Source organism: Gambusia affinis, linkage group LG13, assembly GCF_019740435.1.
Source record: "Gambusia affinis linkage group LG13, SWU_Gaff_1.0, whole genome shotgun sequence".
Taxonomy (NCBI): Eukaryota; Metazoa; Chordata; class Actinopteri; order Cyprinodontiformes; family Poeciliidae; genus Gambusia; species Gambusia affinis.
Genome location: NC_057880.1, coordinates 15,325,132 through 15,339,442, shown reverse-complemented (window position 1 = coordinate 15,339,442; position 14,311 = coordinate 15,325,132). Strand labels below are relative to the sequence as shown.

Genomic DNA, 14,311 nt, shown 5'->3' with positions numbered 1-14,311 from the left:
TTCAGTCAAATGCAGACAGATCACTGGCTACACTAATTCAAAAACTATATTACTTAAAACAGAAACAAAATGGATATGAATATCCCCAAATTTGATGTACTTTACATACTAGATGTCTTCTAGCTTGAAATAATGTGAGACATAATAAAATCTTCTTAGGTTTTGTTTTCAGTCTATATGTACCATTGTATTGTATATTTAATAATTAAAGTGTCTGAGTGGTTAATGGTATGAAGGTGGAGTCATGGTACTGAGGAGAATCTGAGAATCACTGAACTGAGTAAGGGCCCTTTATACAGAAAAGGGTGGTGACTTAAATTATAGTACCCTACTCTACTCATTGAAGACATTACAAATTTGGACAAATTTGTTGGTAACCCTGGTAACAATGTGCAGATGCTATAGAAGCAGCCACCAATTAAATTAGTGTCAGAACTGCACAATTTTACATTGAAAATTTGAGAATAACATGAAATAAGTACTTCTGTCACTAAGAAATAATTGTCAACCAAATCACAAACGGACCATTTATATGTACCCTTAACATCCATCCACCCATTTTCTGTTCACCCTTGTCTCTAATGGGGTCGGGAGGGTTGCTGGTGCCTATCTCCAGCTAACGTTCCGGGCGAGAGACGGGGTTCACCCTGGACAGGTCGCCAGTCTGTCGCAGGGGAACACAGAGACATACAGGACAAACAACCATGCACACACACACTCACACCTAGGGAGAATTTAGAGAGACCAAGTAAGTTGACAGTCATGTTTTTGGACTGTGGGAGGAAGCCGGAGAACCCGGAGAGAACCCACCATGCACAGGGAGAACATGCAAACTCCATGCAGAAAGACCTTGAGCTGGGAATCAAACCCAGGACCTTCTTGCTGCAAGGCAACAGCTCTACCAGATACCAACTGTGCCACTGTGCAGCCTGTACCCTTAACATTGCCTTTAATATACACATGCCTGAAGTTATTTTTTATGATGCTTTACTTATTCAAGTTAATGAGCAAGAGCATCTAATTTGTCCGAGAGAACTGTGCTTTTGTTTAACTGACTTAGTAGAACAGCTCATAGAGTCACCTGATGGTTCAGGGTTACAAGTCCCTTTAGATTTTCAGCGAATGAAATGTTTAAAAATATTGTGAAAAGAGCAGGTACTAATATTGGTATCAATGCTATTAAAATTAATTATACCCTGCCCTTACACATACAAAGGAAATGTCCTTGAGGTTGAATTTTTATCAAAATTTCAAGGGGTCAAGTTTCAAAATTTTTCATGTGAGATGATGCAATTGCACTAAAATATATTTTTACAACTTTTCAACACCTTTATTTGGGTGCCAATACATGTGGCCGGTCCTGTATATCAGGTTTTCACAGCACTTCCCTGCTCCTTATAAATCAGATTTATTGATTCTACATTCACCCCTTCTTCTCATCTAAAGAAGTTTCACCTACAAATTAGATTTACGTCTGCAAACAAGGAAAAAATCATAACTATACTATTTTATAGTAAAAAATAACACCCTGTTCTCAGATTGTTCAGATACACACACCGAGACAAGTTTGTAAAAAGAAATATATTAACTTGGACACACCAAGATCTGTTTTCTACAAGAAAACTTAGTAACAGCTTGAAAATAAAATCATTCATTTGCATCATTATAGTTCAAGATGAAATGTGCTATAAACTACTGTCTGAGAGAACTGATATATGTTCCTTCCAAAGTTCACAAAAAAGCAAAAAATATACTCAACATGATATTCCAGTCAATACATTATGGTTTTTGACTGCAGTAGTAAGTAAAAAAAAAAACAGCAGTAGATAAAGTACACTCATGTCCTTCCCATTACATACATCACAGTTTCACATCAAAACATTTTCGCATTTTGCCTCTTGCAGCAAAAATACAGTAATCATGATATCACCTTATTCAAACCACAATAATTTACAGCAGAACAGGTAGAAGGATGGCGGGGACAAAGAACAAACTGTACATCAAATCCTCAACTCTATAAACTAACAATTACCTAAACACTCTCCCATCACACATACACACGCTGATGAGGAAAGGTTTGTTTTGAACATGTACAGTAGATGTGTGCTTGTGTAGTTATCTGCAGCAGGCCAGCGCACTGAGGGAGGTGTGGCTGTCCAAGCTGCTGTCTGTCTCCGAGCCCAAAGCGGGGTCACTGCCGGGATCGGTCGGCTCTGTGGACATGGAGGAGACATCGTTGGCCGAGGAGGAAGAGGAGGAAGATGTGGGCTGAGGAGGACTGTCAATCACTGCTGCACCTGTGCTGCGAAAAACAGGCAAACACATAGGTTTCACTGAAATATACAGAGCACTGCCATTTTCTGGTGAGCTCAGACTATAGAGAAAGACCATAGCAGCTAAACATCTAAATGCAAAATTGTAAATTTTACAAAATTTAGAACACAAAGAAAATAAAAAGTTGACTTAAAAGTTTTGCAGTCTTTTTAAATTTATACAACCATAAAATAATTTTACAAATGTTTCATTTCCAGCTATTTTCTCATAAGTAGGTTATGTTACTATGAGCAAAAACTTGTGAAGTTACTTTAATCATTCATAATTATACCACAATTTATTGCACTTATTTAACTGAACAAACCTTCAAAAATAAAAAGCGTGCCTTCATAAAATGCTGTAAAAACGAAAAAACATTCTGCATCCCTCAGCACAACCATAAAACCATGCTTAACTCAGCTGCAGAGACTAATGTGACAAAATTCTGCAGCTTTCAGCAGAGCTGCATGTTCTCTTTCAGAGAGGAAATCATGGCTCAAACACAACTGGAAAGAATAAAAAGAGCTCAAATTCCTGTTCTTAGAATACACCAAACAACTACCAATATTTATCAGCTGTGGCAGTTTTGTAAGTCAGTCCTAAAGAAGAAGGAATCCCTTACTTGTGTCATATCAAATAAATATATATTAGGTAGTGTTCATTGTAAAATTTTACATTTACCTTGGGAATGCACAGTACATTATTCTTCATTTGATATAATTGCAAAATAAGGAATCTTTACCAAATATTTAATCTCAATGACATAAGTTTACATAATTAACATGATGGTGCATCTACTCTAATTCTCCCATATTTTAACTAACCCATGTTATAGGGATTACTCACCTAAAGCAGTAGGTTGACCTCTGATCACTCCATTTTTTGTTCGTTCCTCCCATTCAATCACTTCCTTATAAATTAGCTCTGGAAAAAAAGTGCAGCAAAAGGTCAAGGAAAGCTCAGTGGTTTAAAGGAAATTGTCAATGGGTATATTCAGGAACATCAAATCTTTTACCTAAGATTAGGGTGCATAACATACTGCTCATCCCAAAACAACATCACGATTCTAATTTGGACTGGGCATGCTGGTGTGTGACCCTTCTAAAAATGAGTGAGGGGGTCATTATCACCTGACAGGCTATGAGATGAGCTCATCTTGCTGCACGACTGAAACTGATATTTAATCACAGTCTTTCCTATGCAGGACAGAATCATATTCTTCACAGTAGAAAAACATAAACCGGGATTTTAAACTGCTTTGAACTCGTAACAAGTCCAAATGTGAAAAAATAATCCAGTTATTCTTTTCCATACATATAATACCTTGCAAATGTTTTCATACCCCTCAACTTTGTCACATCTTTTCATGCTACAATCACATAATACTATATATATCTTATTGGAATATTTGTGATAAAATTTGTGTTTAATTCTACAGTGGAAGTGAAATATTTTCAAACTATTTTATCAATAAAAATCTCATATGTGTGTCATACATTAGCGTTTAACTCCCTTCCCCCAGAACCATTAATCTCGTAAAACCAACTTCCTCCAGAAGTCGTCTGACATAGTTGTACATCAACGTGTGTAACTTAATCTCAGTTAAACAGCAGTTATGTGAATATCTCAGAGATTTGTTAAATAATTTTACAGAAAAAAAAAAAAACAGTAGTTTGAATCAGGCGGGCAGTTTGCCATGGCAGCATTTGAAAGGGTAGCACACAAAATTAAGATAATATTTCCAATGTGTCCTTAAAACATTTTCTTTTGATTCTATTCAACTGTGGTCCGTTGATTAGGATCCCATGCTTGCTGCTGAGAATGTGGATACTATGTTAACTGCTCTCTGTGGGACTGTATTGCATTTTATCCTGCCCTGAAATCTCAAATCATTTTCACATCCAACTGTTTGTGGGACAGCAGAATGATAGGCTCCCCCAGGGTGCAATACACATGAGAGCCATTACTGCCAAGGAGCAATCCAGGAGGTTGGAAATAAAGTTCTGGCAAGGTTTAAAGAAGGTTTTAAGAAGGTTTATTTCCTATCAAGATATGTCCATCCACCTAAACTAAGAGACTGACCAAGGGGAGGATTAACCAGAGAAGAAGCCAAGAGGATCATGGTAACTGGAGGAGTTACGACTCAATAACACTGAACACACCGTTCCCAAAGTGACACATGTTGGTGGCAGCATTATGCTGCAGGGATGTTGTTCTTCAATAGTAAGAGGGAAGGTGGTGACAGTTGATGGTAATATAGATGGAGCTAAATATAAGACACATCTGGAAGAAAATCTGTTAGAATAGCATGTGTCCCACTTAAAATCCAGACAGAAATCTGGGTAATTCAACTGGGGGAATCATTTGAAAATATGCTCTCTATCCCATTTCATAGAACTTAATATTCTGCTCTTTTAGTAGCAAGAAGTGCTTCTACTCTATTGAGTGAAATAAAAGTAAGCCACACTTTCCGATTCCTCCTATTTCTCAATTATTATTACTGCACTACTAAAAATGGTGAAAGTGGATAATATACATTTAAGATTCAACGATAGCAATAGTTTTCCATTCCAATGTCATGTTTTTTTGATAATTTACCTAAAAAAACAGTTAGCTGTTTATTATTATTATTATTTCTAATTTTTAAACCAAGTTTAAATGATAAAGGCAAGCAAGAAATGTTTTCTTGGTGCATTTTCAGGAATAAAAACATTGATGCGTCTTTATTTATGTGTTTCAAACTAAGTCAACAACAAGTGAATAGGTTAAGTGCAGAGCTAGAGAAATAACTAAGTTGTCTAACCTTTCCACTCCTCCACAGTGTGCTCTCTTTCATCCAGTGTCCTGTCTGGGATCTTTGGAGGCGGCTAAAAATAAAACCAGAACAGAAAAGCAAATTTTATTTGAACGGCGTCCTGGTATAAGAGGAGAAATGGCACATTATGCAATGTAACAAACGCTTGTGTATTCTGCTCATCTCTCCAGAGATCCACTCACCGCTTCCACTTCAGCAGGATCGTACCAAACATTAATATATGGGTGGTGCAAGGCTTCTTCCACAGAGATGCGCTTTGATGCATCAATCACCAGCATCTTGGATAACAGGTCTCTGGCTTGGCTTGCTGCAACAAGCAGATATGGTGCAATGGTATTCATAAAAAAATAAGGGAAAATCATGGTTAAAATTTGCATTTGTTAAACAGAGGATGTTACATACCTTTCAGTTTATTGTGATCAGAGTCAGCAGGGAAGAGCACATCTGGGAAGAGCTTCTCGAAACTGTATCCAGCGTACCGTGGTCTGTTTTCTACATACGTTCTCACTGAGTGATTCAGTTTCATTAGAAAATCCTGAGATGGAGTGCCTAGCTGCTCAATCACCTTGTTCCACTGGTCGATATCTGATGTGGAAATGTTAAAGGAAAGGACCTCACACAAACACATGCTGCCAGAAGGGCAGCTTGACATTTAACTTTGCTTTGAGGTGCAAAAATTAAGTGTAACTCTGTGAGTTCATATAAACAGAAAAACACACACGTTAGTTAATAGTAATGATTAAAAGTATATTATTTCATTTTTAAACCCAAATTAAAAGTGAGGACATAACGAAAAAACAGTATAAGTTCTATAGATGCACATAATTCTCCCCATCAAATGCATTTTACCTTAATAGTTACAATGACCAAATGACTTTTTCTCCTAACTCGTTCAGTTTAATTTGGGAACACTTAAATTACATTTATGGGGCTTGCGAAAAACCCTTGGCCGTTACATCAAAATGTTTATTTATGTAGAGACATAGTCAATTGTTTCAGAAACTTTCAAGCAACTCTGCAACCATTCAACACAAAATAAAGCAGAGACTACACACTCACTAGTAACCTTTACCTTAAAGGTGACTTCAAGGTTTCATAGGTGGGTGCAGCAGCACAAGCAATCTGGGTCATGGAGAGTATGATGGATAGAAAACCATAACAGAAGAAGCATTCATGGTGGTGGTGGTGGATGTCTTCATAATGAAATGATGACATGTTGATCAATGAGGGAAAGGATACGATCAGTGCCAGGGAACAAAACACTCCCCCTGATCATCTCAGCCACAATGCAGCCCACTGACCACACATCCACTTGGGATGGACATTAGGAAGACAGACAGGTGAACATGCAAATAAATGATAAAGAGAGAAAAATTCACATAAAAGCAAATAAAAAGAGAGAAAACCAAAGACAATGGCAAAGGTGCAATGATGAAAATGTAGACCATTCAGCAATGAGCAAGCTGCATGAGAGAAAAAAAGCCAGAGACCTTGTACGTGTCAAAATTTATGTTCAACCAACAACTACCAACTGGAAATGAATTGACTTGTAGGTATTAGCATTTTTATGTAATTTCAAACCAAATAGCTTTACAAAACAAACAAGAGAAAAAAAATCAAACACAATCAATAAAGCCTTTATGAATACTGTTAACGTAGCGGAAATACTCAGCAGACAGAAGGATACAGTCCCTTCCAGGGAAAAGGATTTTATGGCGAACCATTTCTGCCAGAATGCAGCCCACAGACCATATGTCCACTAATGAAGTAGACCACAGTAACCAGAGCCAGTAAAAGAAGTGAGGAATGCATAGCAACAGGTTAGTTACACATAACAAGCTTGTTAGTGAGCATTTTTCTACAATTAGCTTTTCTTTTTAGAACAGGCATCAAGTGGATCACCGAGTTACAGCTAGATTTAGTTCAATAATTATATATGTATATACATTTCCGTTCCAAAAATAAAAACATTGGACAACAGATGCTGTATTAAACTAATCACTCACCATTGGCCTGGTAGCCCATGCCCAGGATAACTTCTGGTGCTCTGTAGTAGCGCGTAACCACATAAGGCGTCATCAGGAGGCCTGTGGCTGCCGTCCGAGCCAAGCCAAAGTCCAAAATCTTCAGCGTGCAATCAGACTTGACAACTATATTACTGGGCTTCAGATCCTGTCAAAAAAAGACATTAATCAGGGTAACCAGTTAGCTGAGATTCTCACTTTTACAGAATCAATGCAGTTTCTAGTTCAGGCAAACTGGTCTGTTTTCTTTCAAACTGTGAGGGCTCAGCCCTGGCCTTCAAAGAGGATATGCTCTCCGAGTGCCCTTCTAGTTACTGATGCATATGGCAAAATGATACATCTACCTGTCATTGTCAATTTGGAGGATAGTAGTCTGCATCAGCTGATGTCAGCTACACAAAATGTGCTGGAAATTCTGTAGTTTGTTCAAGGTCATTTTACATTTGAGATTGGCCACTCTGATTTTAGGCTCAGTCTGTTAACATTTTACACATACATATTTTTAGCAGAGATTATTACAACACCAAATAGTTACTTTACATTGTACCTAGAGTTTTTTTTAAATGCTTTTGTCAGTAGTTAAAGGACTATATTCATCCAGTAACCCTCTAATCATGCCATTTGACTGCTCGCCTTTAAACTTCAGTGTCACGTATCACAGCAAGTTTACCAGCTCAGGACTTCACACCTCGGAACATTGGCCCGACTTCAGGCTGTGTATTCGTGGCCAGCTGCTCACCCTGTGTATGATCCCGGCACCGTGAAGGTGTTTGATGCCACACAACATCTGATAGAGCAGGTACGACAACCTCTCATGGTCCAGCTCCATTTGAATCACTTGACACAGGTTGGCATCCATCAGCTCCATTACCAAGTATCTGATAGAAAAGAAAAGGGTTCATGATCCTGGCAGAGGGTTATCTTGGCAACAGGTACAGCAAGGTCTGATTCCCATAACTGCACAGGCTATTTTTATTTACTTACACATCTTGGAAATCTTCTAGTGATTTTTGTGGCGTGAATACATTTAAAAGGCCAATGATCTGTGAATAGAAATCAAGAGAAATAACTATGTTGTGATTTCACATCCATTTAAACATGCTCCTTCTCTGTGTAATGCTCAGAGAAATGCTCTTTCTCTGTGTAATCTACTTGTGAATTAAAGGACACAGATATTTTGCATGTTTAAATAGTGGCACACTTACATTTTTGTGATTGACACATTTCATTAGGACTAGCTCTCTGTACGCCCTCTTAGCGTGGGTTTGATTTTGAAAGGGTCGACTCAGCTTCTTGATGGCAACATTTCGTTCAAGGATTTGGTCATAAGCAGAGCTGAAGGGCAAAGACAGCAAGAGAAATTCAGCAAAAAAAGGCAACAGCTGACAACAAGGCCTTTACCCTCTCAAATGCGTCCAAAGAAATAAAACGTAGAGATGTACCATTCTGAATTTTGTTGTCATTTTTTTTTCCACTGTCAGGTTTTTGTATAGGTTTTGACTGACCAATTTAGATTTAAGCCATTTCAAATTTCTCTTTAGAAACTTTAATTTAAGAAGACTGAAGAACTGCTCTCTTCAGTCTTACTGATATGAACAGTCCAGTTTTACATACGGAAATTAAATGTTAACAAGCTTGTGTGAGACAATGTAGTTGTTGTAAAATGTGAAAATAATAAAAGTTCACGGAGTCGCCATCTTAAACTGGTCTTACCACCCAATACCATGATTTGTGCAACAACTAAACTGAACAGCAGACTCAGCATAAGGTACAAAATAAATTTAGATTCTTCTTTTGACACAGATTTCAAAAAGGTTGGCAATATTCCTAATATTTTTGCCTTTAAAGGATAAAAAAACAACTTGACTATTGAGGCTTCCTAGTTTCTGCTGAAAGTCATGCTCTCTCTCACAGCTAAAATTAACCGCAGACATGTCAACATGCAGAATATACAATTTTCTTTTAAATTACTTCTTCTCTGACATTATGATACTGATTGGGATCAGTGATTGGGAGAGAGCATGATTTTAAAGTTTTTGAGTGGCTGAACTCAGGCTGAACTAAGCTTTTTTCCACAGCATAGGTGTTAGCAGAACAAGGAGGATGCTGAACCACTCACCAGACGATTCCCTGTGCTCCTGAGCCGATCGGTCTTAGATTCTGGTATCGCTTCAGTACTGTAAATGTTGAATCCCCAACATCTACGCTGTAGAACTCTCTGTCTCTCTTGTTTTTGTTCATGGTAAAGTCTTCGATTACTGCTTTCTGTGCATCCAAAAATGTCCTCTGTGAAGAAGGAAACAAGTTTGAGCATCCGGCAGAGCGAGACTGACTCCACGGATATCGCAGGAGTTGCTGAGGTGAGTGGCAAGTAGCGAAAAACAGCAAAGGAAGAAAAAAATCCTGCACTCAAGGAAACTGTTAGACACTGCTGCATTTCACACTGATGCAATGCAGTTTCCTTTCTCAGCAAACCCTGGAAACCCACATGGACTAAAGATTGGATGTCATTATTTGCAATGGCAGAACAGCAAGCAAATCAGAGCTCTGCTCCATCACATGTAACAGAACTCCGGGTGACTGTGCCACGCTGGAAAACCAACCATGGTGATAATTCCTCTGAGTTTGGAGTGCAGCCCAAGACAGCTCACTTCTACATGAGGGGTCTTTTACTGGTACAATTGCATTTGCACAAAGGCACTGTGGCCGCACCTAAAACACAAAATGAAGGTTTGTGCCAGTGGAGACCATCGACTGTCTGATTACAAGAAGCTCAAACAGATCTATCATTTTCTCCAACTCTTGCGTAAACAGTGCCACCACCCTCCTCGTTCATCCACACAGCCGACACTGAGTCCATATGAGGGAAATAATTGCCAGAACGAAGTGAGTCAGCTCCCCTTCTGTTCCGCCAACGTCACAAAGACGTCCATAACATCCACCTCCCTCGCAGAAATGAAAATAGACATGCAGCATCTTTTTATAATACAGACAGGAAGGCAGCTCTGCTTATTAGAGTTGTGATGTCTTGAATTCAGTTGATGTTTTCTTTTTGCAGTCGTCAGTGAAAGGAATCAAAATTAAGGCATTACAAAGAGGTTTTCTCACTTTGCAGCTTTAGATGCTATGAATTCCAACAGCCGCAAATATTAATGAGACCATATGTACTGATGCAAGCAGCTGTATGCTGCATCAACAAATTCCCCTGAAATCAATTACACACTTTCAGATTGCATTTTTGCATTTTCAGACACAAACAGTCACATCAGTGCTCTAAAACGGCTCTCGAATACAGAATCTGAGCCTGGTACTCCAGCTGCAATATGACAAACAACAGGGCCCTGCAGAGGACGGTGACGGGAACTTAGAGGGTCACTGGAGTGTCCACCTTCAGTCCAGGATCTTTTTCAGAGTGGATGCAGAAACATGTCATACTTGTCAATCACGTTACATTAACTTTCTGACATGCTGACATGAAGCAAACATCAAAAGCAGAACCTTCAGCCTGCTGCACAGCCTCTCTGGTACAAGACTTTTCAAGATAATGTGCTTTACATTATTAGACTTATTTTATGCTCTGACTTCTCTGTTTTTATCCATTTTATACCCATATTTTTAACACACAGAATTCCTCTCATGTTGCAGCAAGCCACTCAGTTTACCCAGAAATTAATATGAAATGGAAGGTGGTAAATCATGTGAAATGTTTGCTGCAAAAGCAGAAATATACTGTAACCTTGATTTGTGAATTTAAAATGGACTAAAATCTTGGTTTATATAAAATGCTGAATAAAACCAATGATTAAAACCCACAATTTGCATAAACATTTTAACAAATTAGAATAACATGACGAAGTCTGTTTTTGCAATACCTTAAAAATGTCAAACTAATGTAGATTAAAAACACAGAGTGATGTTTTGCACTCAGTTATTGTTGATTCACTTATAGCTTACAGCTAATGAACACCTCATATTTAGTTTCTTAGAAAAAATTGAATATTATAAAACACAATAGAAAGGGGATTAACACAGAAATGCCATTCTACCAATAGACCAGGTTGCGAAGTTTTCCATCCAACTGGTTTGAATGCATCTGACCTGAAATAAATAACCTCCAAAACACTGCATTTAAGCATTCCTTCACAAGTGTGATAATGCATAAAGTTATGAGGATGGTTGCCATTTGATATACTGTGTAACTCCACTTCTGAATCTTTCCTACTCCACTTTTTTCTTCCACTTAACTTTCCATTTACATTCTCAATACAACATTCTGAAGAGAAAGCTTCTTTTGTAATGACCTTTAGTGGCTGAAGTGTCCTAGAGAGTCAACGACAGTGTGCACATGATGTAGGTTATAACTGTTCACAAAATGCTACTGCTTGAAGCTATTTAAAACCGAGAAATATTCTTGAAAAATGCTTTTTAATTTCGTAGGAATCATTAGCCTAGCAAATAGAATAAAATATGAGATCTCCTGCTTCTAAATCCCTTATCCTGAAAGGAAATCAAGGTAAATCTCACTGTTACTTTGATTGTGAGCTAAGTTGACAGCAGTAGCCCCTTTTCGTCCTGATGGGAGTCGGTTGAAGGAAAATGACTGAAGTGCTGCATCAGGAGCCAGATTAAGCCGGCTGGACGCCGCACACAGGCACATTTTTATGGCAGCGATAATAATGGCACCCATATCGTAATATGACAGAGTGCGCTGTTGGTGCTGACTGTATTGCCTGTGGCTAATTTGAAAGCTGCAGCTATATTATCATACAACGGCGGGAATAATCATTAATCGGGGGATAAATGGAGCTGCAATGTAAAAGTAAGGGGCTGAAGCAGCATGCACGCAACGATTTACGACCCTCCCCCCACGGCCCAAACAATGAGCAGCGCAGTCTGAGGAGCTGAGGTGTGAAACCTTATCTTACCTCTGTCATCAAATCAACAAGGGATCGATCCTGTTCTAAAGCCCATCCGGCGAACTTCGAACCGATCCGGAGCGGCTCCTCGATTGTTTATGCCGCCGCTGAAGGATGGTTTATCCCGTCGTGCGGCTTAAAAATACGTGACCTCACCAATTTCATTGCCTACGTTTCCAACCGGCTGCTACTGACAGGCCAGGACGCGCAGTGAGCACACAGGGCATGCGTCCCAGCAGCGCGTCACACACAGGCAGAGACACACCCACCGCCTCCTCCTCCACCATGTATCCATCCTTCCGTCTGCCCATCTATGCAAATCAAACAATGTTTTGGTCTACTTCCGTTCTCTTCCTGAAAGGTTACGTTAATCTTTCTGTATCTGGCTCCGCTTTGATTAGTTACTTCCTGTTTCCAATTATGCTACAACAAGTCGAGGCTGCATATTACCACTGCATGCTAATTTTTATATGTCAGGCAATTTTGACAAAGACGACCCGGGAGGAAGTGGTACGAATCACTAATAAGTCAGAAGGCTAAAAACATGTTTATTATGTCCGAAAATACGAAGTTCCAGGGAAAACTGATCCCTCTGTAACCTATCCTTGAAGGTCAATGTCCTCAAATTGGGCAATTCAGAGAAAATCTCTGGCATTGTACTCTAAGTACAATTTGATACATTAAAGCCACAAACTCCAGTATAATTTCTTTCAATTTTATGTGACCAACCCAAAGCACTGCATAATTGTTGCATGAAACAATATGATTTTCAAAAAAATAACATTTTTACAAATAAAAATCTGAAAAGTGTGGCTTGATTATGTGTTCAACCCCCTACAATAGCTACATTGTTTCATTAAGTGTCACAATTACAACTTGAAGTCTCTATGGTATGTTTGGACATTGAAATATTTCATGTCTTGTATACCTCAGGCACAGATAGGGGTAATGGTGTAATGTCAACAAAAATATTTGAAGTCTTGTCATACATTCTCAATTGTATTTAGGTCTGGCCTTTGATTGGACCGTTCTAACATATAGATATGCTTTTATGTAAACCGTTCTGTTGCAGCCAGTCTAAATATTTAGGTACATCACCCAGTTGTAAAGTGAATTTTTGGCATCATGCCTCAGTTCCATTTCTGAGAGGTTTTTAACTAGAATTGTCCTGCTTTGAACTACATCCCTCTTTCCGTCAACCCTGACCAGCTTCTGTACCTGCTAAAGACAAGCATTTCCACAGCATGACGCTGTCAGGATGGTGTGTTCAAAGTGATGCACAGTTTTACATTTCTTGCAACTCATGAAATGGGATGCAACAAAGTTAGGTTTAATCATGCTCAGTCTCCTATAGGAGGTACTTCAGATATGGGCTTCATAGAAAATGCACATTACCCTCAATACACCATTCCTCTAGGAAAACATAGAGGGATTAGTAAAATCGTGGTGTGAAAATACTTTTCTTCAGGATCGCTGCTAACCAGAAGAAAACCTGCTCACTGTTAACAGGAAGATGAAAAAGGTAAATACAGGTAAACTAGGAAAACCTATTGGAGGGCCTTTAATGTTGCTTTGAGATATTGCAATAGATTATTAGCTTAGTAAATATAAACAGTTTAATGTGGAAAAACCCAAAAACGTTTAGGTGAAGCTTGTTGATCTTTGCTCAATCAGGAATTTCCATTCTTTTTAAGAGATAAAAAGAATGGAAACATTTCCAGAACTTTCAGTACAATAAGTGAATAACAGTGACCCAGGAACAGGCTCTAGCAAGGGACATTAGACCACCAGTTATAAAGGTGTGCATTTATGACAAAAAAAAAAAATATGGTCATGGGTTTGTGTGTAAGTTAGGATAGTTGAAAATACACAGTAAGCTATTCATTTATAGTGTTTATGTGTCCAATTACACTCTCTTGGCTAGTTTCTGCCTATTTCAAAGTAAAATCCTGGTTCCATTTCCAGAGCACCTTCTACCAGATGTTTTCTTGGTCCCCAATATGTGGTAACTTGAGCTGAACAAGAGCTTCTTTCTTGCGTGACTAATGGTTCTCCTGTCATAAACGAATGCACGTCTCATATTGATATATTAGTTGGAAAAGTTCTTAAAACTTAGCACACCTTTATGTCTAGCAAAACAAATCCCAATAAAGCATATTGACTTTTGTGATTGTGTCAACATTTGAAAAAGTTTAAGAAGACAATTTCGTTATACAGAATTTTATATGGACACTTTTTTACAT

General features: G+C 38.5%; 1 protein-coding gene across 5 annotated transcripts; it reads right to left on the bottom strand.

Moving 5' to 3' along the window:
* Nucleotides 1-1,566: 1,566 nt before the first annotated feature.
* Nucleotides 1,567-12,334, bottom strand: mapk8a (mitogen-activated protein kinase 8a). Of its 5 annotated transcripts, none has more exons than XM_044135908.1 (12): nt 12,078-12,334; nt 9,272-9,438; nt 8,358-8,487; nt 8,137-8,195; nt 7,892-8,030; nt 7,135-7,300; nt 6,368-6,439; nt 5,531-5,713; nt 5,311-5,435; nt 5,117-5,180; nt 3,160-3,237; nt 1,567-2,297 (listed from the first exon to the last, which is right to left on the bottom strand). In XM_044135908.1, the coding sequence occupies exons 1-12, from the start codon at nt 12,084-12,086 to the stop codon at nt 2,116-2,118; spliced, it is 1,374 nt and encodes a 457-aa protein (XP_043991843.1). In that variant the 5' UTR covers nt 12,087-12,334; the 3' UTR covers nt 1,567-2,115. The 5 variants fall into 5 exon arrangements, with proteins under 5 accessions (XP_043991843.1, XP_043991847.1, XP_043991845.1 ...); XM_044135912.1 differs by lacking the exon at nt 6,368-6,439 and adding an exon at nt 6,816-6,887 and having other exon boundaries at nt 1,567-2,302; nt 12,078-12,326; XM_044135910.1 differs by lacking the exon at nt 6,368-6,439 and adding an exon at nt 6,816-6,887 and having other exon boundaries at nt 12,078-12,324.
* Nucleotides 12,335-14,311: the final 1,977 nt, after the last annotated feature.

Excerpts from the sequence above, each read along its gene's own strand:
- mapk8a (XM_044135908.1), bottom strand. Across the intron at positions 8,488-9,271 it reads GGAGCACAGGGAATCGTCTG|CTCTGCTTATGACCAAATCC; the intron begins GTGAGTGGTTCA and ends TTTGCCCTTCAG. Across the intron at positions 5,436-5,530 it reads TGATCACAATAAACTGAAAG|CAAGCCAAGCCAGAGACCTG; the intron begins GTATGTAACATC and ends TGCTTGTTGCAG.